This window comes from Ornithorhynchus anatinus, chromosome 12 (assembly GCF_004115215.2).
Source record: "Ornithorhynchus anatinus isolate Pmale09 chromosome 12, mOrnAna1.pri.v4, whole genome shotgun sequence".
Lineage (NCBI taxonomy): Eukaryota > Metazoa > Chordata > Mammalia > Monotremata > Ornithorhynchidae > Ornithorhynchus > Ornithorhynchus anatinus.
This window is the reverse complement of record NC_041739.1, coordinates 47,414,553-47,439,250: the sequence shown is the minus strand read 5'-3', so window position 1 is coordinate 47,439,250 and position 24,698 is coordinate 47,414,553. Positions and strand designations below refer to the sequence as shown.

At 45.4% G+C, this 24,698-nt stretch overlaps 1 protein-coding gene across 4 annotated transcripts in view; it reads left to right on the top strand.

Moving 5' to 3' along the window:
• NFKB1 (nuclear factor kappa B subunit 1) overlaps window positions 1–24,698 on the top strand; it is a 149,778-nt gene that overhangs the window by 50,492 nt on the left and 74,588 nt on the right. For all 4 annotated transcript variants that reach the window (XM_039913678.1, XM_039913679.1, XM_029076687.2 and 1 more), the window contains exon 5: window positions 3,477–3,575. In XM_039913678.1, coding sequence (XP_039769612.1) covers window positions 3,477–3,575 — 99 coding nt within the window. The remainder of the gene's footprint in view (window positions 1–3,476; window positions 3,576–24,698) is intronic.

The window sequence follows — 24,698 nt, the reverse complement described above, 5'->3', positions numbered from 1 at the left end:
GGGATTAGAGCCCATGACCTCTGACTCCTAAGCCCGGGCTCTTTCCACTGAGCCATGCTGTTTCTCCTATATATATATGTATGTGTATAAATGTACAAATACGTGTACTCCACAAAAATGCTCCCAAATTCATGAGAAACTTACATACACATGCACACACAAACATGATATATCAAATTAGTGAACCCGATATGTAAAATGAAAATAATCACCCTCACAAACTAAACGAGCCAGGTCGTCAGTCAATCAGTACTATTTATTGAGCATTCACTGTGTGCAGAGCACTGTGCTAAGTGCTCGGGAAAGTACAGTACATTAGAGTTGGTAGACACAATATCTTCACTAAAGAAACGTATAGTCTAGAGGGCAGAGCAGGCATTAAAGTTAATTACAGAGAGGGGAAATGGGAAAGTATAAGGATATGTATAGGTGATGTGGGACTGAGGTGAGCATTGAAATATTTGAGAGATGCATAGGTGACGAGGGAGGATGAGTAGGGAAAATCAGCCTCCTACCTTACTTCCCTGATTTCCTGCTGCAGATGATGATGGTATTTGTTAAGCGCTTACTGTCTGCCAAGCACTGCTCTAAACTGGGGTAGATACAAGGTCATCAGGTTGTCCCACCTGGGGCTCACAGTCTCAAATCCTCACTTGACAGATGAGGTCACTGAGGCACAGAGAAATGAAGTGACTTGTCCAAGGTCACCCAGCAGACATGTGGCGGAGGATCCGAACCCACCACCTCTGACTCCCAAGCCTTGCCACTAGGCCATAATGCCTCTCTGGCCACCTACCGCAGTCCAACCCTCACACTTCACTCCTCTAACACCCACCTACTCACTAGACCTTGATTTCATGTATCTCACCGAGCACTCACCCGTGCCCTGCCTCTGGTCTGGACCTCTCTCCCTCTCCATATCTTCCCCAGCACTTAGTAAAGTGCCCAGCACGGAGTAAGCACTTAACAGATGTCGTCATTGTATCCGACGGATATTCACTCGCCCCACCTTCAACCTTTATTAAAAGCACAGCTCCAAGTGACCTTCCCCAACTAAGCTTTCATTTCCTCTTCTCCCACTCCCTTTCTGTCGCCCTCACGTTTGGATTCATACCCTTTAATCACCCCTCCCTCAGCTCCTCAGCACTTCCGTACAGATCCATAGTTTTTATTCCTGTCGATTTCCTCCTCTAGACTGAAAACTCGTTGTGGGCAGGGCCAACTCTCCCAAGCGGTACAGTGCTCTGCACACAGTAAGCACTCAGTAAATGCAGCTGATTGATGGAGAGCTTAATTGGGAAAGCCTTCTTGGAGAGGAAATGTAATTTTACTAAGGCTTTGAAGGAGAGCACAGTGGTGGAGTGTTGCATACGAAGAGGGAGAATGTTTCAGACTGGAGGGAGAAAACGGGCAAGGGGTCATTGGCCAGATAGTTGAGATTGAGGCACAGTGAACAGTAGGTTGGAGTTAGAAGAGCAAAGCGTGCAGCTTGGGTTCTAGGAGGAAATCATCAAGGCAGAGAGGGAAGAAGGGAGAGAGCGAATGTTTTGATAATGGGTGAAACAATGTATGGATTTTTGAGAGAAGGCTGGAGATTGCCTCTTGAGAGATTGATGGAAAGGATGGAATAATTGAAGAGGGGGCAGGAGGGTGGGATCGGAGAGGAGCAGGGGAGATTATAGGGAGATCACGCCCGATCCTTTCAATTTTATCGACCTATGAGCAAGGTAGTGGTTTAAGGTACAGGCATACCTCATGATGCGTACAACTCATAAATACAGTCATTATGGTTTAATATTTTAACAGAGTCTTAATCCCCATTTTACAGATGAGGTAACTGAGGCACAGAGAAGTTAAGTGATTTGTCCAAGATCTCAAGGTAGACAAGTGGAGGAGCTGGAAACCTAAGTCCTCTGACTCCCCGGCCCATGCTGTCTGCACCAGACCATGCTGCTTCTCACTTCTACAGTTGCCCAGGATGTGTGTGTTTCCCCTTTAATTGAGTCATTGGAGTTTGAGCGCTTACTGTGTGCAGAGCACTGTACTAAGCACTTGGGAGAATTCAGTACGGTACAGTAGGTATACACGATCCCGGCCCACAAGAAGGTTACGCACCAGAGAGGCAGACGTCAAATTAAATGACAGTTGGATAGGTCCAAAAGTGCTGTCGGGCCAGGCGGTGGGGTGAATATCAAAGTGTTTAATGCTCTGCGAGTAAAGGAAAGCTCCTTCTCTAGATGGTAAACTCCTCCTCTAGACCGTAAGCTCCTTGCGTGCCGGGAACAGGTCTGCCAACTCTAATGCAGTGATCTGCACAGATTGCTCAAAAAATACCACTGATTGATTATTGGTAATTAAAAAGATTGCAAAAATTTAGAATTTTTTTTGAAAGTGAATGAGATCCTGGAATAAGGGCCCCCCCATTTCCCCGCCCCGGACTCTAAGGGTCTTGTGGGCTGGGAACCTGTCTACCAACCCTGTTGCATTATACTCTCTCAAGCACTTGGCCCAGTGTTCTGCAATTAATCAGTGGTGTTTACTGAGTGCTTACTAGGTGCAGAACACTCTACTGAGCTTGGGAGAGTTTAGTACCACACTAAATTAGCGGACACAACCTTTGCCCGTAACAAGCTTCTGCACACAGTATGTGCTCAAATACCGTCGATTGATTGGAGGGTCAGTTCCACTTGGCTTAACTCCTTGTTGGTATCTAGAGAATACTTTAGTAGTAAATATTCCTCTTGGCTATGTTTCTGCAAGGAGGTACGGGAGTGGATAAGGGGCACTAAAGAATACGCGGGTGGAGTTTCAACCTACCATCTGCCAGTCAGAAGCCACCGCTTCTATGGCTCTTTTGAGCTTCCACCATCCAAACATCTGTCAACTCCACCCTCCTTCCTGGGTCTTTTGCCCCCAACAATATCTCAGAGCCCTTCGTGGGCAGGGAACATATCTACCTACTCTTTTGCAGTGTATTCACCCAAGTGCTCACAGTAAGCGCTCGATGTATACAACTGAAAGATTGATTGGGAGAGGTAAAAATGATCATAATTGTGGTATTTGTTAAGCGCTCACTATGTGCTGGGCACTGTACCAGGTGCTGGGGTGGATCCCAGCAAATCGGGCTGGACCCAATCCCTGTCCCACGTGGGGCTCACAGTCTCAAACCCCATTTTACAGATGCGGTAGAGACAGAGTGAACTGAAGTGACTTGCCCAAGGCCACACAGCAGACAAGTGGACCCGGCAATAGCTCCTTTGACCTTCTGACTCCCAGGCCCGTCGTCTATCCACTACAGCCCGTTGCTTCCCCAAGGATGGCACAGGATGGCAGGGGTGCTAGAGGCAGAAGTCCGTGCCATCCACTGGCATGCAAGCCTGGGTTGCCAGTATCCAGTCAGATTACTTTTTTCAATTTCATATGTTGTATTTTTTTAAGGAGTATTTCTCAAGTCTCTTATGTTTTCCCTTTTGCAGAGAGGATTTCGTTTCCGTTATGTTTGTGAAGGACCATCCCATGGCGGTCTTCCAGGTGCTTCTAGTGAGAAGAACAAAAAATCATACCCTCAAGTCAAAGTAAGTTTTTTCTGTTTGTTTTTTTTGTGTGTGTGGGGGTGGGGGGGGGTTGCTGATCACTACCTCAGTTTTCTGAATTCTTGGTATATTCCCTCCACTCCCCTTCCCCAAGCACAAGCAGAAACTTTTCTAGGATCCATAAAAATACCCCCATGCAGTGGTCACAGATACCGACTTAAAATACAGAGAAATATTCCTTTGGCATCATTGGAAACCGAGGTGAGGGATGGAGTGATGATAGAATCCTATCTGTATGATTAATTAAGAATAGAAATGAAGTAAAATTGGTCTTACTCTTGCACACTCTCTTAGTGTGTTCAGTGATTTTTAAAATGAATAATTATTGCTGTCTTATCTAGTAATATAATCATTTCCAAGCAGAATATCTTCATTCTCATCTTCCCACTCAAATTCTGTACTCCCCCTGACTTTCCCATCACCGTAGACAATATTGCCTCCCTCCCTTCCTGTCTCTCGAGCTCATACCCTTGGCGTATTCTTCGATTCATCTTCTCTCATTAAACCATCATATGGCGTCTGTCACCAAACCCTGTCGGTTCTACCTTCACACCATCTCTAGAATCCACCCCTCCCTCCTCACCCCAGCTGTATCCTCACTGATGGAAGCTCTTATCCTACCTCACTATTACTGTAGCATCAGCCCCTTCACTGAATTACCTGCTTCTTGTCTCTCCCTGCTCCGGTCCACACTACATTCTGCTTCCAGGATCCTTTTTAAAAAGAAGTTCAATTCACATCTCCCCACCCACCTTTTATTAAGTGGTATTTAAGTGCTTGCTATGTGCCAAGCCCTGAGCTCAGCACCCGGATAGATACAGACTAATCAGGTTGGACACCATCCATGTCGCCTATGGGGCTCACAGTCTTAATCTCCATTTTACAGCTGGGGTATCTGAGGCACTGACAAGTTAAGTGACTTGCCCCAGGTCATACAGCAGGCAAGTGGCGGAGCTGAGAGTAGAACCCGGGTCCTTCTGACTCGGGCCCATGCTCTTTCCACAAGGCCATGCTGCTTCTATAAACCTTCCAGTGGTTTTCCGTTCATCTTCTCATCAAACAGAAACTACATTCCACTGGATTTAAGGCAGACAAGCAGCTCTTGCCCTACTCCCTTCCCTCACTTATCTACCACAACCCAGCCAGCACATTTTGGTCCTCCAAATGCTGGCCTACTCACTCTATATCAGTGTCATCTAGCTCACTGCTGATCCCTTGCCTACATCTTCCTTCTTCTGGCCTGGAACTCCGTCCCCCTTCGTATCCAACAGAACACACCGCTCTCCCCATTCTCAAAGCCCCATGAAAATCATTTCTGCTCCAAGAGGCCTTCCCCGCCCCTCCCTCCTTTCTACAATGCCTAGGCTCTTAGATCTGTACCTCATAAAGACTTTGACACCCAACCCCCACGGTACTTATGTAAATATCCTTATAGCCTGCCACTTCCCCTATCGGTAATTTGGCTTAATGTTCCATCTCCCCCTCCTGTCTATAAATTCCTTATGTGCTGGGATCGTGTCTGCCGACTCTGTTGTACTGTATTTTCCCACGTGCTTAGTACAATACTCTGCACGCAGTAAGTATTCAATAAATACTATCGATTAATGGTTCTTGTCAGTGTCAATCTCACCAAGTGACAGGATCGCTCAATATTCATTTTATAGGTCTATTTTTCTCTCTCAGGCTGGTTGTTGTCAATTATTTGACCGCAGAGAAGAGCCAAAGATAATTCCCCAAACTTGTCATTTTGATTTGACTTTTAAACCTCCCAGAATAATGTCCATAGTAATCTATAGAATTGGATAGCTGTTTTAGTATCTTAGACAATAAAGAAAAGGAGAAAATCGCAGTGTATTAAAATGACTATTCAAACGGTTATTATTTTCCTATTACAGAGTGCACTAGCAATTTTTAAATATAGCTCAAGGAAACAATTTCATTTTAAATATAGGACTCTTTGAGGGAATGGGAAAGTATTTGGGAGTTACTGGCTCCCAGTTTCCTATCCCCAAAGGCAAATTCAATCATCTTTTTCCTGTGGCAGAGTCTGGGGTGTTGAATGAGTTTCAAGGTTCTTCTGGCCTTTTCTGTGAATTTAACTCTGATACCCTCTGGCAGTGCATTTCTAGTAATGTTATAGAAGGTGTCCTCAGTACCCTGATCTTTTAACTGTGCTTGTTTGTCGCAAGAAAGGGGAAATTACATATTGCGGTACGTTTACCTTTATCCTTTTCATGAAGGTGTTATGTATGCGATCATTTAAAGACCACGTCATATTCAATTTTTGCAAAGGTGCAGCTTCTTTACTTAGCGTTAGAACTCATTTTTCCTGGATATTTGTATTTTCCAACTTTTGGAGCAATATCTTTGAGGATCTGTGGGCTAATATTTCAGCTACTCTTCCTCTGGTAACTCACTTCTCATGAGTTAGATAATCGGACCGCTGAGTAATGATAGAGAGAAGGAAAGGGAAAAATATAATCCAGTTATCACTTGGGATTTTCTGATGACATCTAAAGGGTCTTTCTCTTTATAGTGTCTATTCATAAAGCTTTTGCGCACATGAAATCTCAACTATGTTACTTTGACAATACCGTTTCTGTTTGGCGTTTTGTTAAAATTATCAAGAAAAGAGAAAGTGAAAGTGCACATAAAGGTATAAAGAGCACATACGTGAGCTTTTTCTTGAGAATTTGTGAAATGGCAGATCTGTTTTAATTGACTAGAACAAGATACTGGGTGTAACCGAGCCGCTCAATATCAAATAAGAGTTTTCTATCTTAGCAGAAAACTGACCTCTGAACCCTTTGCATCCAAAAAGCAGGATCATGCTTCCAAAGATATTCATCTTACGGGTTTATTCGAGCTATTGGTGCTTGAGTGAAAACTCTAGTTAATTTTCCTCTTTCTCGAAAGGCATATCTAACTTTTGAGAGAGAACATAAGCAAACCTGGAGGCTTTTGATAGAGAAAGAGACAATAGCCTATGTGATCTTCCCCTGCGCCTTTTAAGATATCGATCGGCACTAGCATTTAGTAGTTCCCCCTACCTATTTTATAGCAAGCATTTCTTTTAGAGATCCCTTCAACCTGATGACCTTTTCTTTCCCCAACTTGAGTCTCATATTGTGATCCAGCACAATATGCCATGTAGTTAACTGCTACCGATCAAAAAATTCCACCGGACAGGTTCTGTTTCGAAAACTAAATTTAAAATATTTAGCTTTACTCTCTTATGGTTAAAAAGAAAGCCTTTTTCTGTTCAATCTTTTATCTAGTACCCCCTGTAAAGCTTTTCTCTTGGACATTCCTTTTAATAGCATCTAGTATTTCCTCAGAACTAATGCCTAGATGGCAACACCTTCATGGGAGAGGTTGGCAAAGAAACACATGGAACTTCCTCAAGGCCATGACAAGTTCCTGCCTGTTTTTGACTCAACAAGGTATACCAGTAAAGGCATGTTTCACTTGCCTCTTTTCTCCATAGTCTTTTCTGAGTTTCATCAAACTCTGCGCCTCTTTTCAAAGGAAAATTATCTTGAGATGGAAGAGATTCAGTGGAGTTTCAGAAGCCCTCACTGTCCTCGTTTCATATTGAGCAGGGCAAAAAAACCTTCCCATCTAATTCATGATCTTGGTTCTGATGGTTTGTCCAGGGGATGAACGGATAATCACGTCAACTGAGAAAAATTATGAGTGTCAAGGCTTGGTTCCATGAGAGGCAGTAATTTTAAATTCAGGGCTCAGTATACAGACTCACTAATGGGAGCCTGTTTGGGATTCTCCATGTCTTCCTTTTTAAGCAGAGGTGTAATATTTATGCTGGGAAATCCAGTTTTATTCATCACTTCCTGGATTGTTCATTTGACTGTCTGTCTTGTTAGCGTAGCATAAATTATTTTTTCCAGACAGTCTTTTCCAGAGATATTTTTGTGCTTCCTCATGCCGAGCGGTGGTCATTCATTGGAAAAGTTTGGATTGGTACATCCGGGATGTTTCTGAGATGAGGAAAAAAAAAAATCCCACTTTCAGAGATAGCAAGTGGTTCAATGCCGGCAAGGTCAACCTTAAAGCCTGCCCTGAAATCTCTTATAACCAAGGTTGTGTCCTTGAACAACCTCTCCGTCTTGTAGAAACTTGTCCAATTCAGACGTTTTGTTGATGTGTAACTCAGATTGTAGCAATCTTTTTTAATGTAATGGTCCAAGTAAACAACTCACTCTTACTCAGGTAATAAGAAAAACCAGAAATAATCAACAGGAGCAGTAAAATTCCCAGTTAAACATCTAGATGAGGAGCTGTGTGGCCTACGTTCCATTAGAGATCCTTTGCAGTGCATGAGCATGGGAGTCAGAGAACCTGGGTTCTAGTCCCTGCTCGGACTGTCACCTGCTGTGTGCCTCAGTTTCCTCATCTGTAAAATGGGGATTCAGTGCCTGTTCTTCCTCCTGCTTAGCCTGGGAGCCCCATGTGGGAAAAGGACTACGTCTGACCTGATTAACTTGCGTTTATCTTAGCGCTTAGGATAATATTTGACACATAGCAAGCACTTAACAAATGTCGTGATCGTAATGCTAAATAATTTAAAAATGGACAGCAGTAATAGTGGATCATTTCAAATACTTTAGAGCACAACTTTACTGTATTTTCTGTGCTGTGCAGTAGTTAAAAGTCACATGAGCTCCCCCGAAATCTCTCCCTCACTCTTCAACCCTGTCTGCAATCCAGTTTCATCCTTTCCATCTGTCTCTCAAGAGATCTCCCTGCTTTCCAAGTGTACCCACTCAATCTGTGCTGCAGACGCCATCTCCTCTCATTTTCTAAAAACACCCGCGCCCATTCTTCTTCCCTCAGTCGGCTGGGAACTCCTTCCCCTTTGCATCCGGCAGCCCCTGTGAAATTGTTTCCTCCAGGAAGTCTTCCATGATTATCTTCTTCCCCGCAACTGCTGCTTCAGCGCTTCTGTACTTATCAGTTTTCTTACCTTACTATTTAAGCTCTAATTCATCTACCTATCCAGTTCTATTTGCATATTATTTTGTGTCTGTCTTCCCTACTAGAGTGGAAGCTACTTGAGGGCAGTGTCCTAGCTATTGTGCTCTCCAAGCTTTCAGTGGTCTACCCACAACAGGCACTTGGTCAATACTATTGATTGATTTAGCTGTGATCGTCATTTTGCCAAGAAAACTCTTTCCGTGAGATCAGTACAAATCTTATACGTGAAAGTACCTTTTCTGTCCGAAGGGACCCTTTCTGTTTAGAGAAATATCCCCCAAAGTCTCAGTACGGGAGGTGTGGATGATGCGAGATTTAGGGTTGGAGGTTGAAAGCGATGACGTGGAATTTTTGCCTCTTCCATGGCTTGTCCTCTGGTAAGAATACTGCCAACCTATTACATAAGCCAAGCGGTGTATACAAGAAAGAGAAAATAAGGAGCTTGTATCATTTACAAACTGAATACCGTCGTTTATAAATCAGTCCCCAGAAAAGATTTACTCTTGGACAAAGTGTGCAAGAGATTTTCTTGCAAAGACGCTCAGAACATGGACGCAGTTTCACCATCAATCAGTCCAGTCAATCAGTGGTTTTTATTGAGCACTTACTGTGTGCAGAGCCTTGTACTAAGCTCATGGGAAAGGAAAATGCAATAGAGTTAATAGACCTGGAGCTTACCGTCAGCGTCATCGTCTTCCAACTGTGATCTCTGTACAACTCTGTTGTCTGGTATTTGAGCGCTACTATGTGCTGAACACTATATTATGTGCTTGGAAGAATTCATAGAAGTACAAAACTTGATCCCTGCTCTCAAGGAGCGTACAGTCTAAGGGGATAGGCGGCCACAAAATGATTTACAGTTGGGAGGAAGAGAACGAAAGGCTAGATCAGTGTATAAGCACTTAAATCATACAAAATGCAGATTGATTTGTTCAGAAGTGCTTCAGGTAGCTCTGAACGCATCAGTGCTGAAATGGTAGTTGGGAAGATATGACCTGGGAAGAAGAAAAATTAATCGGAGAAAACATCCTGGAGGAGGTGGGGGCTCTCGAGGGCTTTGTGAAAATGTGGGCTTATAGCAAAGATGTCATCCTTTTTCGAAGACTTTTAACATGGCCTTGTCGACTGCTGAACTTTAAGAATTCCTTACAGTGGGATAAGTGGAGATGTGAGCTTCCATTGGTGAAGTCTTCCAGAATAGATCAAAACTGAGAAATGTAAGTCTTTGAAAGTGATAGTATAAAGTAGTTAAGTGTATAGCAGGCTTCTGGAAACAACCAATTTGCAAGGCTGTTTCTTAACCTCATTTTCGTAGGCAAACTCTTCCTACTGACCTTCTCAGATTTTTCTTTCCTCAGGCAAATTTCTTAAATATTTCTTTTTCCCAGAAAAAAAAGACAATCTCTTGTGAGATTGAAATTCTTAAACACTGGTTTGGCAGGAGGATGAGAGCGTTCCATTCTAAATAAAACCAAATCATCTTTCATAAAATCAAGACTTTCTCAAATAAATGATTTTTCATGATACTCTTGATCACCACCATCCTCAAGAGAAATTGAGCACCTGGATGTAGATAATAATTCTCCCATTTTCACAGCACCAGCGCACTTTTTTAGAACTAGGCCAATGATGAAAAACTAACAGATCCCACGGAAGATTCATGTTGTTTAAAAATATATTCCCTCAGTCTCCTCTCCAGCTATCTGCTTGTTTGTATCTCTCAGGTTTTTTGAAGTCTGTCTCTTAGGCTGATGCCTATGTAGGTCAGTCAGTCAATCTGAACCTCGAGTCCCACCTCTTTCGGCTTTCTGCCTCAATCCTACGGGATAAATTAGGCCTAGGGGTATACATTCCATTCTCCTATAATGCCAGGGTGCCTTTCTTGCAGAACCTCTTCTTAAGGAAGTCCTGCATTGCAATATCTTCAGCATTCAACATGTTGAACGCTGTATTGTACCCGGTCCGGACGGGCACAGGTTTTCCAAAGTCCAGTCCCTTATTTCTGTTGTCGTGTTCTATCCAAATGTGTAGTAAAATCTAGCGGAATTTAGCGTATTTCTGCACTTAATTATCCTGTTCCATTGCAGACTCCCCCACTGTGAAACAAACACTTTCATTTTAGAGTATATTCTTTGGCTCTGGGGTATTCACTCGCCTCCCGAGACACCTAAATCTCTGCACAACCCTTGCTCCTCCCGTTTCTTTCCAAGTTGCCAAGGTTGTTGTATTTATTATATGCCTACCGTGTGCCAAGCACTGTACTAAGCATTGGGGAAAAATATACAGATAAGAATTAGACACAGTACCTGGCTCCTAAGAGACTCACAGTCTAAAAAGTCAATCAACTAATGGGGTTTATTGACCGTTGAGTGCTAAGCCCAGGCCTAAGCACTGCATTGCCCTAAATGCCTCTGGACTGTAAACCCGTCATGGGCCGGGACTGTCTCTCTTTACAGTGCTCTGCACACAGTAGGGTCTCAATAAATTCGATTGAATGAAGTGCTTAGGGCAGTAGCAAGACACAGGTTTCCTGCCCCCAAGGAGGTTACAGTCTCACCTCCAATTCTTTCTGTACTGATTGGACACCCTCGTCCAAAGTTAGGCCCCGGGACACACTTCCCTCACTGCTTTAGAACCCCCGCTCCCCTACTCGTGCTTGTTTCGTCTTTTGATTTGTGACGCCTGTCCTTGCAGCTCCCTTAAGAGGGCATTCACCCTGGCCTAGGACATATGTACAGTGGGGATTGAGACTGTAAACCCCACGTAGGACAGGGCCTGTGTCTAACCCAATTTGCTTGTATCCACCCCAGTGCTTAGTACAGTGCCTTGCACATAGTAAGTGCTTAACAAATAAGATTATTATTATTATTATTATTATTATTATTAATAACAAATACCATAATCATTAGTATTATTACTTACCCTTGTATAACACCCCTCTGCTGACATTCCTTAGGACACCGGTCAGTCAGTCGTGGGTATCGAGTGCTCACGGTGTGCAGAGCAATGTAGTAAGCACCCCCTCTCCCCTGCCCTTCCTCACTGTTGGTATGGGTGTGAATGGATGTACTCGCCCGTACACGTTCTGATCGTGACTTCTAAGTGATGAGAGTGTCAAGCGAGGGTCCTCGATAGTAGTGAGTTTAGTAATTCCACCTTCATTTAAGGATCAAATTGGTTTAAGTGGAAGCGGCATTACAGCCACAAGGAACAAGAGTTTACAGCCCAGATGTTCGGCTTCAAAAAGTTGACCGAAAGCACCCCACCAGGAGCAGGTAGCATAAATTTCCGAAAACAGGAGCAAACTTCAGCAGTCTAAGTAACACCCATCATCTGGGATTATATGGACTGAAACAGATGAAGTCTGGAGGATCAGTCAGTAGTATTCCATGATCACTTACTGTGGGAGAGTGTGGTACAAGAGAGTTAGTAGACAAAGTCCCTGCCCTCAAGGACCTTACAATCTAGTCGGAAGAGACAGACATTAAAATAAATTACAGATGAGGAAGTAGAGTATAAAAATGTGAATGAAAGTTCTGTGGGGCTGAGGTTGGGGTGGGAAGCGAAGCGTTTAAGGGGTAGAGATCCACGTGCCAGAAGAATGGGCAGTTAGGGGTGGAGAAATAGACTTGTAAGCCTGTTGTGGGCAGGGATTGTCTAAATTGCTGAATTGTACTTTCCAAGAGCTTAGTATAGTGCTCTGCACCCAGTAAGCATTCAGTAAATACTACTGAATGAATGAGAGGTTAGTCAGGGAAGGCTTCTCACAGGAGATATTACTTTTGCAGGGCTTTAAAAAGGGAGAGAGTGGAGGGCTGTGTATAGCAATCTGTATATACTCAAACCCTATATAGCACGTAAAGGAACCGTCATCAGATGTGCTTGAGTTGTCTATATTGAAAAAAGGAAGAAGGTTTAAAGCAAGTATCATGGGCATATGCAAAATTAGGAAACAACTGATAAACTATTTCTTGGTAAAGTAGGACAACCCAGGCAGACCTGTACGTTGGGATTTATCGTCAAGGATTAGGATGCGGTGTGGTGACCCATTAGACGTCACAGCACGTTGAACAGAGAGGTGTTCAAACCCAAGTAAATTCAGGGGATAAGGACATTATTGGATTTTCTGAAGTAGAAGTTCGGACAGAGGAACGTTAATGTCGGAGGACAGAGACAGAGTGACCCAAAATGCCGTATTGGTGAGCTTGGAAGAACCCAGTCAGTTGCTTTCCTGATAATTATCTCTTCATTGGGAAAACAACATAATGAAAGGAACGATGCTCTGACAGTGCATCTGGAAAAGGTCTCACGGTAGTCCAAACAAGATTGGGTATGATGAATGCAGTCATTTCTGATATTTCTCAAAGCGAGCGATGGTCTATTTATTCATTCATTCATTCATTCATTCATTCAATAGTATTTATTGAGCGCTTACTATGTGCAGAGCACTGGACTAAGCGCTTGGGATGAACAAGTCGGCAACAGATAGAGACGGTCCCTGCCGTTTGAGGGGCTTACAGTCTAATCGGGGGAGACGGACAGACAAGAACAATGGCACTAAACAGCGTCAAGGGGAAGAACATCTCATAAAAACAATGGCAACTAAATAGAATCAAGGCGATGTACAATTCATTAACAAAATAAATAGGGTAACGAAAATATATACAGTTGAGCGGACGGGTACAGTGCTGTGGGGATGGGAAGGGAGAAGTGGAGGAGCAGAGGGAAAAGGGGAAAATGAGGCTTTAGCTGCGGAGAGGTAAAGGGGATGGCAGAGGGAGTAGAAGGGGAAGAGGAGCTCAGTCTGGGAAGGCCTCTTGGAGGAGGTGAGTTTTAAGTAGGGTTTTGAAGAGGGGAAGAGAATCAGTTTGGCGGAGGTGAGGAGGGAGGGCGTTCCAGGACCGCGGGAGGACGTGGCCCGGGGGTCGACGGCGGGATAGGCGAGACCGAGGGACGGTGAGGAGGTGGGCGGCGGAGGAGCGGAACATGCGGGGTGGGTGGTAGAAAGAGAGAAGGGAGGAGAGGTAGGAAGGGGCAAGGTGATGGAGAGCCTCGAAGCCTAGAGTGAGGAGTTTTTGTTTGGAGCGGAGGTCGATAGGCAACCACTGGAGTTGTTTAAGAAGGGGAGTGACAGGCCCAGATCGTTTCTGCAGGAAGATGAGCCGGGCAGCGGAGTGAAGAATAGGCTGGAGCGGGGTGAGAGAGGAGGAAGGGAGGTCAGAGAGAAGGCTGACACAGTAGTCTAGCCGGGATATAACGAGATCCCGTAGCAGTAAGGTAGCCGTTTGGGTGGAGAGGAAAGGGCGGATCTTGGCGATATTGTAGAGGTGAAACCTGCAGGTCTCGGTAACGGATAGGATGTGTGGGGTGAACGAGAGAGATGAGTCAAGGATGACACCGAGATTGCGGGCCTGAGAGACGGGAAGGATGGTCGTGCCATCCACGGTGATAGAGAAGTCTGGGAGAGGACCGGGTTTGGGAGGGAAGATGAGGAGCTCAGTCTTGCTCATGTTGAGTTGTAGGTGGCGGGCCGACATCCAGGTGGAGATGTCCCGGAGGCAGGAGGAGATGCGAGCCTGAAGGGAGGGGGAGAGGACAGGGGCGGAGATGTAGATCTGCGTGTCATCTGCGTAGAGATGGTACATTCAGTTTATTAATCGTGAACAGGTGCGCTTCGGCCGCGAGGAAGAGATCAAAGACAGTGTTATTGATAAATAAAAGAAACTTTTGAAATCCTAAAACCTCCATCCAGTGACACCTCTCTTAAATAAGCAAAGCCTCAGGAGAATTGTACCAAACCACATGAAGAATGACTTGGAACCAGCATAAAAGAAGCCAGATGCTAGTCAGTAACTCAGCTTCCTACAGTATCCACTTTTGGCCAGCTAATAGAAAAATGCTGAGAATACCAGATTCAAGTTGGTTTCGTATTTGTCAACTACAGGATAGCGTTGATTTGACTTTCGTAGATGGCCTAGGGAAGATGAGTGGTAGTTGGTTGCTAGAATTCAAATGTTCAACCCCTGAAAAGAAACCTGTTGGGAAAAGTTAGGGAATACAACCCAGTCTCACTGGAGTTGCCATTCCCCAGATTCAAGAGAGAAGGAATCAGTATTGATATTGAGCACCTCTTCTTTGGGGATGAGCTCCTTCTATTGGTTAATTATGCTGCAGAATTGGAAAGGAAAGTGCAAGAACTAGATACGGCCTAAAGAAGTTGACCTAGAGAGTGAATGGTTGTGAAATGAAGACTGCCCGGAAGCTCTTACTCATGTAAATGGTGAAGAAATCCACTTCCACCAAAAATGTTGTCATGAATCAGCAGCAGGAAGAGGAGGAAAAAAGAAGCAAGGAACCGTTTCAATAAAAGTTAAAACATCATTGCTGGATAATAGTTATCCAGGAAGAAGAAAAGAGGTTCTTGACTCTACTGGATTGCTGTCAGTGGTAAACAGGGCAAAATATCAATCGACATTGTGTGCCAACGAAAAGATGCTTCGTGATCCACAAGATCGGCATAGCAACTGAAGTACAAAGTCTCCCTTTCCTTACATGTCTATTTCTTCTCCTCCTTCTTGGATTGTGAGTCCCTTTGGGGCCAGGGACCATATCTTTCTTTCCCAATACTTAAAACAGTGCTTTGCCCACCAAAAGCTCTTCGCAAGTACCATTACTTACCAAAAATTCTCTAGACTGTAAATTCGTTGTGGGCAGGGAACGTGTATAATAATAATAATAATAATGTTGGTATTTGTTAAGCGCTTACTATGTGCCGAGCACTGTTCTAAGCGCTGGGGTAGACATAGGGGAATCAGGTTGTCCCACGTGGGGCTCACAGTCTTAATCCCCATTTTACAGATGAGGGAACTGAGGCACGGAGAAGTTAAGTGACTTGCCCACAGTCACACAGCCGACAAGTGGCAGAGCTGGGATTCGAACTCATGAGCCCTGACTCCAAAGCCCGTGCTCTTTCCACTGAGCCACGCTGCTTCTCCCAGCCAACTCTGTTATACTGTACTCTCCCAAGCTCTGTGTATTTCACTCAATATACCATCGATGGATAAAATACATATTTGAGATGAACAAATTAAGTACGTACAGGTGTTAAAAAGTCCTGTCATGGTATTTTCAATGTTTATAGGCAGAGAAAGGAGAACCAAAGTCTCTGAATCTACCGATCTTGTAAATAGTACAGATATGGAGGCCAACATAATAGAGGCTTAGTGTCCCATTTTATTATATTTTGTTCCTTTAACTTCGAGGTCGGTTACTAAGAATCTGAAGTTTGTCTTACCCTTCCCCTTCTCTTCACCTGCTGCCCAAGTGCCTGCTCGAAAACAGATTGTGAACATTAATGCACGTAGAATATGACTGGGGCCATGCCGATTAGCCTCCTGGGAAGCATCAACCTGTTCTCTCATCTCTAGGCATGGTGAATTTAGTGAGCAGGGAATTCATTCATTCAATCATATTTATTGAGCCCTTACCGTGTGCAGAGTACTGTATTAAGCGCTTGGGATAGTACAATATAACAATAGACATGTTCTGTACCTCAATCTCATCTATCTCTGCTGACTTCTCGCCCACGTCCTACCTCTGGCCTGGAACGCTCTCCCTCCTCATTTCAGACAGATAATTGCTCTCCCCCACTTTGAAGCCATATTGAAAACCCATCTTCTCCCAAGAAGCCTTCCCTGACTAAACCCTCCTCTCCTCTCTCCCACTCCATTCTATGCTGCTCTTGCTTGTCCCTTCATTCATCCTCCCTCCCATCCCATAGCACATATGTATATATCTGCATATATCTGTAATGTATCTATATTAATGTCTGTCTCCACTTCTAGACTGTGGGCAGGAATGTGTCTGTCTATTGTCTCTGTCTCCCAAATATTTAGTACAGTGCTTGGCACACAATAAGTGCTCAATAAATACAGTTGAATGAATGAATGAACATTCCCTGCCCACAATAAACTTACAGTCTAGAGGGAAGTCGGCAGGGTGCAAAGCATAAGTGAGTTTTTAGGATTTTCCCCAAGGAACTGATACCCTGGGAGTCAACCCGCAGGGCCAATCTCTGAGTATCCACTTCCCTGTACAATTGGGAAAATTGCCAAACCACCCAAATGGCAACGGCAAACAGATTGCTATTCCCCAGTTGATAAGGAACTATCAGAATTCCGGATGAGTGGGCATGATTCAGGATCTTATCCCTGGATCGTATCATATTCAGGATCGTACGTCCGAAACAGAATTCCTTTATGTTCCCACCCAATCCTGTCCTCCCCCTGACTTTCCCATCCCTCTAGAAAGCACCACCATCCTTCCTGGCTCACAAGCCCGTAACCCAGACGTCATCCTTGACGACCCTCTCTCATTCAACCCCCGTATTCGGTCTGTCACTGGTTACTGTAGGTTCAGCCTTGACAGAATCTCTAAAGTCCACCCATTCCTCTCCATCCAAACCACTACCAACTTAATCCAAGCACTTCTCCTGTCCCACCTTGATTACTGTATCAGCCTCCTTGCTGACCCCTCCCTGCCTCCTGTGTCTCCCCCGTCCAGTCCTTACTTAACTCTGCCTCATGGATCATTTCTCTTCAGAAACTTTCAATCCGCATTTCCCCACTCCTCAAGGACCTCCAGTGGTCGCCCATCCACCTCCACATCAAACAGAAACCCTTCCCCATTGACTTCAAAGCATTCAATCACCTTGCCCCCTCCTTCCTCTTCTCACTATTCTCCTACTCAACCCAGCCCACGCACTTCGCTTTTCTAATGCCAACCTACTCACTGTACCTCTATCTCATCCATCTCGCCGCCAAGCTCTCACCCATATCCTGCCTCTGCCCTGGAACGCCCTCCCTTTTCATATCTGACAGATAATCACTCTCCCCACCTTCAGAGCCTTTTGAAGGTACATCTCCTCCAAGAGACCTTCCCTGCGAAGCCCTCCTTTCCTCTTTTCCTTCTGCATCGCCTTGACTTACTCCCCGTGTTCATCACCACTGCTCCCAGTCCCACAGTACTTATGAGCATATCCATAATTGATATTTACATCTGTCTCCCCCTCTAGACTTAATCGTGGGCAGGGAACGTGTCCGTCGTATTGTTGTGTCAAGTGTTTAGTACAGTGCCCCGCACACAGTAAGTGCTCAATATAGTTGATTGATCCCTTGTCTAAGTTGGAACTAAGTAAATTGTGGCGTGAGTGCCTTCTTGTTTAAAAAAAAAGAAAAGAAACTCATAAGTTCTCGAGGACACTAAAAAACAGAATAGTTAGTCATCAGTGACAACCCAGTGAAACCAGACGTCATACGACTTAGAGAGAGATGGTCTGCTTTCTGGTCATTTGGAAGCGTGAATGATCTCAGTGGGATCATCTGCTTCCTAGTAATGATTTGAGTTGAGGTGCTGGCGCTTTGTATCCATTTTGGTAAAAGGCCCTTCTGTACTCGTACTTTTCAGCTGCAATAATGTGGCTCTTACAGATGTCAAAGGTGGTGTGGTGGGTAACTGCTGAATGTACAGGCGACACACTGAGGCTTTGACCCCACTGTGTGTGTTGCTGTATTTAGAAGGAAATCTTTACATGCCAAAAAGATGAATTTCTTTGAGGATTTTCTGAAGGGTATTTGTTAAGCACTTACTGTGTTCCAGTCACTGAACTAAGCCCTGGGGTACCTACAAGCTAATGGAGTTGGGCACAATCCGTGTCCCTCATGGGACTCAGTCTTAATCCCCATTCTACAGAGAAGTTAAGTGACTTGCTCAGGGTCACACAGCAGACAAGTCGTGGAGCCGGGATTAGAACCCGGGTCCTTTTGACTCCTGGCCCGTGCGCTATCCACTAGCCCGCAAGTGCTTCTCATTGATACGTCTCAGAGAGTTTTATGCCAAAGATGCTATTTTTCATTAGACAAAAGTTGTAAGGAAGATGTGGTATACCAACATTATCTGAAATGTTTGTCAGATGATATAATAGATAAGTGGATTGTGAAGTCTTAGTAGAAGAAAATAAGATGATAAAGTCACAGTTGGCTGTCCCAACTGTTTCTTCTCTATTATATGTAAATTGGAAGAATAGGAAAAGGGATAGAATGATTCACAGCGATCTTAAACGATTAATGGAATTGATTGTTTACTGTGTACAGAACACTGACCTGTGCTCTAGTCCCATTTACCCACACACTAATAGTTGTTTGTGGCTATTCTCATTAACAGTATACCTGAATCTTGGTAGTAATTCGTAGAATTTAATTTGCATTCCCAGGAAACACGATGTGTGGCTGATAGGGATGTGGAAGAAGCCACTCGTCTGCTGTGTGGGCTTGGGCAAGTGACTTCCCTTCTCTGTGCCTCAGTTACGTCATCCGTGAAATGGGGATTGAGACTGTGAGCCCCACATGGGATGGGGACTGGCTCCAACCCAATTAGTTGGTATCCAACCCAGTGCATAGTGTAGTGCCTGGCACGTAGTAAGCGCTTAACAAATACCATTCTTATTATTTAAATGATTATTATTATCATCATTATTATTATTAATTGATAGAGGAATTATATGCAACCTGCATGTTGGTTGCTGGGGCCCAATCCTTTTTCATCCAAAGGAAAATGCATTTTTTCACTATCGATCATTCCTGGCTTGTTTTCTCGGCTCTCCAACTTCCAAGTTAAAGTGACCCTAAATGATCCAGCTATCTCCCTGTGTATTTAAGAATACGTCTACTAAGCCTGTAGTCGATAAATGTGTAGATTCCACACAACACTTAAATTATTCTAGCACACAGGAAGAAGCCTAACCCTTTACTTTGGTTTGGGACTGGACCCGTTTCAGTCATTTGGTTTTGACCATTAGCGTGTGAGCAGTCGTTAAATTCTTCGGTTCGACGATCTGATTTAATGCTGAATAAAAATCAATTCAAGCCAATAGATATTGCCTCGCCTCCCGAATTTGCTACTGTCTAGGCCAAGTACAGTTACCCAGGCCCGCAGCACATAGCCATGGAGTCAGTGTAGTCAGGCCGCTGACTTCTTGGGAAAACCCCTTACCTACTCTGGGCCTCAGCTTCTTCATTAAATGAACCGGAATAATCGTTTCTTGAGTTGTAAGTGTGATTGTCCCGTACTGTTGATCCAGTAGAAAGAGCCTAGCTCAGAAAACCAGGAGACCCGGACTCTAGCCCTGGTTCTATCTGCTGGGGCTAGGCCATCCATGGTGACGGTTTCTGACCGAAAAACCACCCAGGGCATTCTGAGAGGTGGATGTGCCCAGCAGGAATCCCGAAGGGGAACTGGGTAACGTGGGAGGCGAGACCGCAGCGGCTGCCAAGGCAACTGCCTGCTGGTTCACGGCCGTCTGGGACTCCTCTGACATCGTGGTGAGGATGCTTTCGTTGTAGATCCACCTTGACGCATAAAAAAAAAATCTTCAGGTGCCCCTCACAATGTTCTGCACCCGTACCTGCCTTGTGTCTTGAATACTCTCCCTGACTGGATGGGAACATGACTGATAGGAACAAGAGGATGTGAGCCTACTGGGTAAATCACTAGTATCATCAATTCCTTTGTGCAGGTTCTTGGACTTGCCTGTCATTTTTAAAGGGAGTCTCCATCACCGTCACGTTCAATGTAGGGACTGTGAGTTCTGTGATCTTTTGGGTTGTTTTTTTGTTATCTAATAATAATGAGTTTGGTTGCTTTGTATTTTGAAGAGCACGTAACTTCAGGTACCTAGGGTTGTGTGAGGCAAAGTTGACATCATCTGAGACTTTATCATGGTTTGTGTGGATGACAAACTGTGCCCTGCTGTAATGATCCAGGACTTAAGCTCAGGAAGCATCTTCTCCGTTGTCCAGTCCTCGACTTGGCCGTCCACCTCTTTCTGGAGTAAAATCCTCAGAACATAAAATACATGGAACACCCTTCCGTTCTCTGCACAACACTTTTCAGCTTTCGCTTCTTCTGGCAGTCATCGTCCCCAGTAGGGTCAGATTAAGTTTCCTACAGACCCGGGACTCTTCAATTTGTGGAGCCCTCCCTCAAGAGACTCATGGTACCATTACATCAAACTCCAACCCCCACTCCTTCCCTCCCTCCACCCCCAAAACAGCAGGAACAGGAAGCTCTGCCTCTTAGGTCCCAAAGACTCTCCTCTGGCTGGACTAGAGGGACCCCTCTCTTCTCTGCCTTGAATGGAAAGCAAGCCATTAGCCCCAGTCCTTCTGCTCAGCCCTGAGCAGCAGGAGTCGGTGTCTCCCCACTTTCGTTCAATCACTCGTTCAGTCATATTTATTGAGCACTTATACTGTGCAGAGCACTATAAACAGTACAACAATAAACAGTCACATTCCCTGCCCACAAGGAAAGAGTCCTCAGAATGCACCCGTTAGGTTTTCGAGAGAAAAAGGGCTGGAGTACAGCTCCCTCCTCCTGCCCTTCTCCCTAGAGAGTAGAATCCGAGTGTCCCCATTGCCGTGGTCTCCACGGTGCCGGCATGTCCAGACCTGGATCGCAGGGTGCGGCCTGACCCCATGAGATCTGGGGGGGCGAGGCCATCTCCCACTCCTCTGGACACTGCCTCCCGGCCCTCACAGAGTCTAGAGTCACCAGCGTTGGGTGCCGTCTCCTAGCCGAACCCTCCGCCAGGTGCTCCCAGAGCCCGACAAACCTGCGTGGAGATGGGAAGCATCGCACATCATGGGGGGAGGGCCAGACTCGAGGAGGCTGCACCAGTCCCCACGTAGACCCTCCCCCTGGATCGCAGATTTGCTAATCCCTCTCTGCCCTCTTCTTGCTTCCTCCCTTAGTGTGGGGTATTTGGAAGCTCCCCCTTCTCCACTCTTTAGTCTGAACCCCCCCAGAATACCACCGCTAAAGCTCCTACACTTATTCTGCCCTGCCCACCTTCCCTGCCCCCGAATCTCCTCTCCAATGAGCAAAACCTCCTTCTTACCTCTCAAACCTGGTTCAGGGGGTGTCTGATTTACTTAGAACCCTCCTCAAATGCCCATAGCAATTCCCCTGACCCTTCAGCACCTTGCTTCTCTTAGTCTGTTGCTCAGGAGCCCAGTAGCTCTTCTGTACCATTTTTGGGATTGCTTCCAAGTGTTTCCAAGAATGACCTCCCTCCCCAGGGTGTCTTTGCCTTCTCTTGCCATGCAAGAAGGTCGATTGGACCTTTCACTGATGGCCAGCCTAGTTCTTGGGCTGTGAGCCTCAGATCCCTCACAGCCGGGCAGCCCCACAAAGCCGCCCAGCCATCCAGATATGGGAGAGTCAAACTCGGGGGGTTGCTACCAATAAAGACCTTGAGTTGTGGCCTAAAGTGGAGTTTCAGACAACATTGAGGACCGAACGGTGATTTCCCCCCGGAAGTCGTACGGCAGCTTCATCGTTTTGGAATAAAAAAATAAGTTGTATTTTATCAGGCTTCTGTTTGCCCAAGACACCTTTATTTAAAACTTCTTCTTCGCCTAAATTTTGAGAGGGACAGAAAAATCCATTTTAGGGCTCCCGGGAGCTAATACATAATAAAGTTATTCGTGGACGGGTTAATTCTCCTCCTTCCTGCTCCTTGTCTTTTGGCTAGGCTCTAATTTATTATCCCTCCTGTCAGATTTGGGGACTGGAAGTACCATTTCAGCTGGTCGTGTTCCTCTGTTAGCAGTTCCAAACTGAAGGGACTAAGTTGAAAAACCTTTAAGGTTACTGAGAGCCTCTGTTCCCTTGACCTTGAAAGCCAGTTCGCTGGCTGAGAAGGGACAATGTGGCAGATTTTGGATTATCTACACAGTGACTATTTTCGTAAGTGAAAGTTAAAAAAAAAAAAAAAAGCTTTATCAGCAGCAGCTGTGGTGAATGGGTTTGTTACGCAGCTCCTACACGCACTTCGTAATACAGTGTCGCTTCTTCCTAGCCGTGCCTTTCCTCCCTACCAGGGTCGGAAACTCACAGAGGGCAGGGATCACGTCTGCTAATTCATTTCTCTCCTCCCAAGCACCTAGGCCAATTTGCTGCTCATAGTAAGCACTCAGTAAATACTCCTGACACCCGCAGGATTCAACCCGGCGCCTCCGGCCGGCCGGCCCGATGGTTTCCTCTTCCCCTCTTCAAAGCCCTACTGACAGCTCACCTCCTCCAAGAGGCCTTCCCAGATTGAGCTTCCCCTTTTCCCTCTGCTGCCTCTCCGCCCCCCCTTCACCTCCCCTCAGCTAAGCCCCCTTTCCCCCCCTTCCCTCTACTCCTCCCCTTCTCCCTTCCCCTCCCCTCAGCACTGTGCTCGTCCACTCATTTGTATATATTTTTATTACCCTATTTATTTTGTTAATGAGATGTACATCCCCTTGATTCTATTTATTGCTGTTGTTTTAATGAGATGTACATCCCCTTGATTCTGTTTATTGCTACTGTTTTTGTCTGTCTCCCCGGATTAGACTGTAAAGCCCGTCAATGGGCAGGGATTGTCTCTGTTGCCGATTTGTACATTTCAAGTGCTTAGTACAGTGCTCTGCACATAGTAAGCGCTCAATAAATACTACTGAATGAATGAATGAATGAAAGTGAGAAGGTGGAAGGTGGATGCACGGGCAAGCAGGGATAATCGCGCAGGAGGCCGGAAGGGGGTGGAAGGCGGCGTCTGCAAGCAGGCGTTGCATAAGACGGGTGAAGAGTAGGTAGGCAGGGGGAATGGCTCAGAGCCTCAGGGCAGAGGGAGAGGGGCTAGACAGAGAAAGCAGGGTCTGGGGACAGAGGCCTGCGCCCCTCCCCAGCCTGGACCCCTTGTTGGCCGAAAGGGCAATGGAAAAGAAGCGTGCACGGGTCACGGATTTTGGCGGAGCTGAGTCGCGATTCCTCCCGGGTTATTTTCAGCCCCGGCCGCCCAACTGCAGAAAGTGGTCCAGCTGTGAGGGAAGTGGCTGAAGACAGAAAGCAGATGGGCCCCCAGTGAGGCTTGCAGCCAGGGTCCACGGTGCTAGTGAAAAGCAGGGATGCCCTCGTAATTCTCGGGGGAAATCGTTCCCTCACTTAGTGCAGAATCCACTCTCACCCTCAGCAACTACTCTCTCGCGGTGACTAGCCAATGAAGAGCAATAATGGAAACTCTCTTTTGGTATTTATTTCCTGCATTCACACTCTAATCTACATGAATAGACTAGGCGCTGCATGTTATCACTGTTAAGTGAGGCTTCAGGCAAGAAGTATGTCATTTTCCAAAAACGCTGGTTGGAGTGAAGTTGTGCTAGAACATGTCAGAAAATCTGGCATTTTTCCCTTCTCTGTCTTTTCCTGAGAAATTTCGCCACTGTGTTTTCATTAAAATCTTACTGCACGGCTGGTATGGTATATTTAGCTTCAGCCTGACACTCCTGAGCCTTTTGTTATTTTGCCTTATCGGTTTTCTGTAACATAGTCGATCGGATGGTAAAAATATAAGATAGAGAAAATTTCCCAGTTATACTCATCTGAAATTCTCTTAATTTAGAAGGGGTTTTCCACAGGAAATCTCAGGAGAATATAATTGAAATGCTCTTTATTCTCATACTTTACTTCTGAAGAAAGGAACAGTCAATTGGCTGCCTTCCAGTGACAATCAAACTTCTTGATTCCTTGTTAAAAAGTGCAACTGTCTTTAATGCAAACTCGATTTTTCATTGACCGATAAACGGCTAAGCACTTCCAGATCATCAGGAGCTGAAAAGATCTAAGTTTGAAATTGTGACACCCATCTCCATCAATCAAGTGGTATTTATTGGGTGCTTACTGTGTGTAGAAAACTGTACTGAGGGCTTGGGGGAGAGTACACTACAACAGGTTTGGTGGACATGTTCCCTGCTCACAAGGAGTTTACAGTCTCAGAGCCTAGGCCCTACCTTTTCCCTTCCCCCCGACCCCGAGACGCCCACAGAAGCCAATGGTGGGTGAAGCTTGGAGTCAGTCCCGAGCCCCTCATCACTAGGGCTGGGCTGCTTGGAGACCCCAAGGCTTGGCTTCCCCCATCTCTCTCCCAGATCCACGCGCCATCGGGACGAGGGGAGGACGGGTCAATTGGTGCCTTTTGCTCCTTCAGAACTTTGAGCTTCTCCCGTCACTGAACTGGGGAGGAGAAACCAG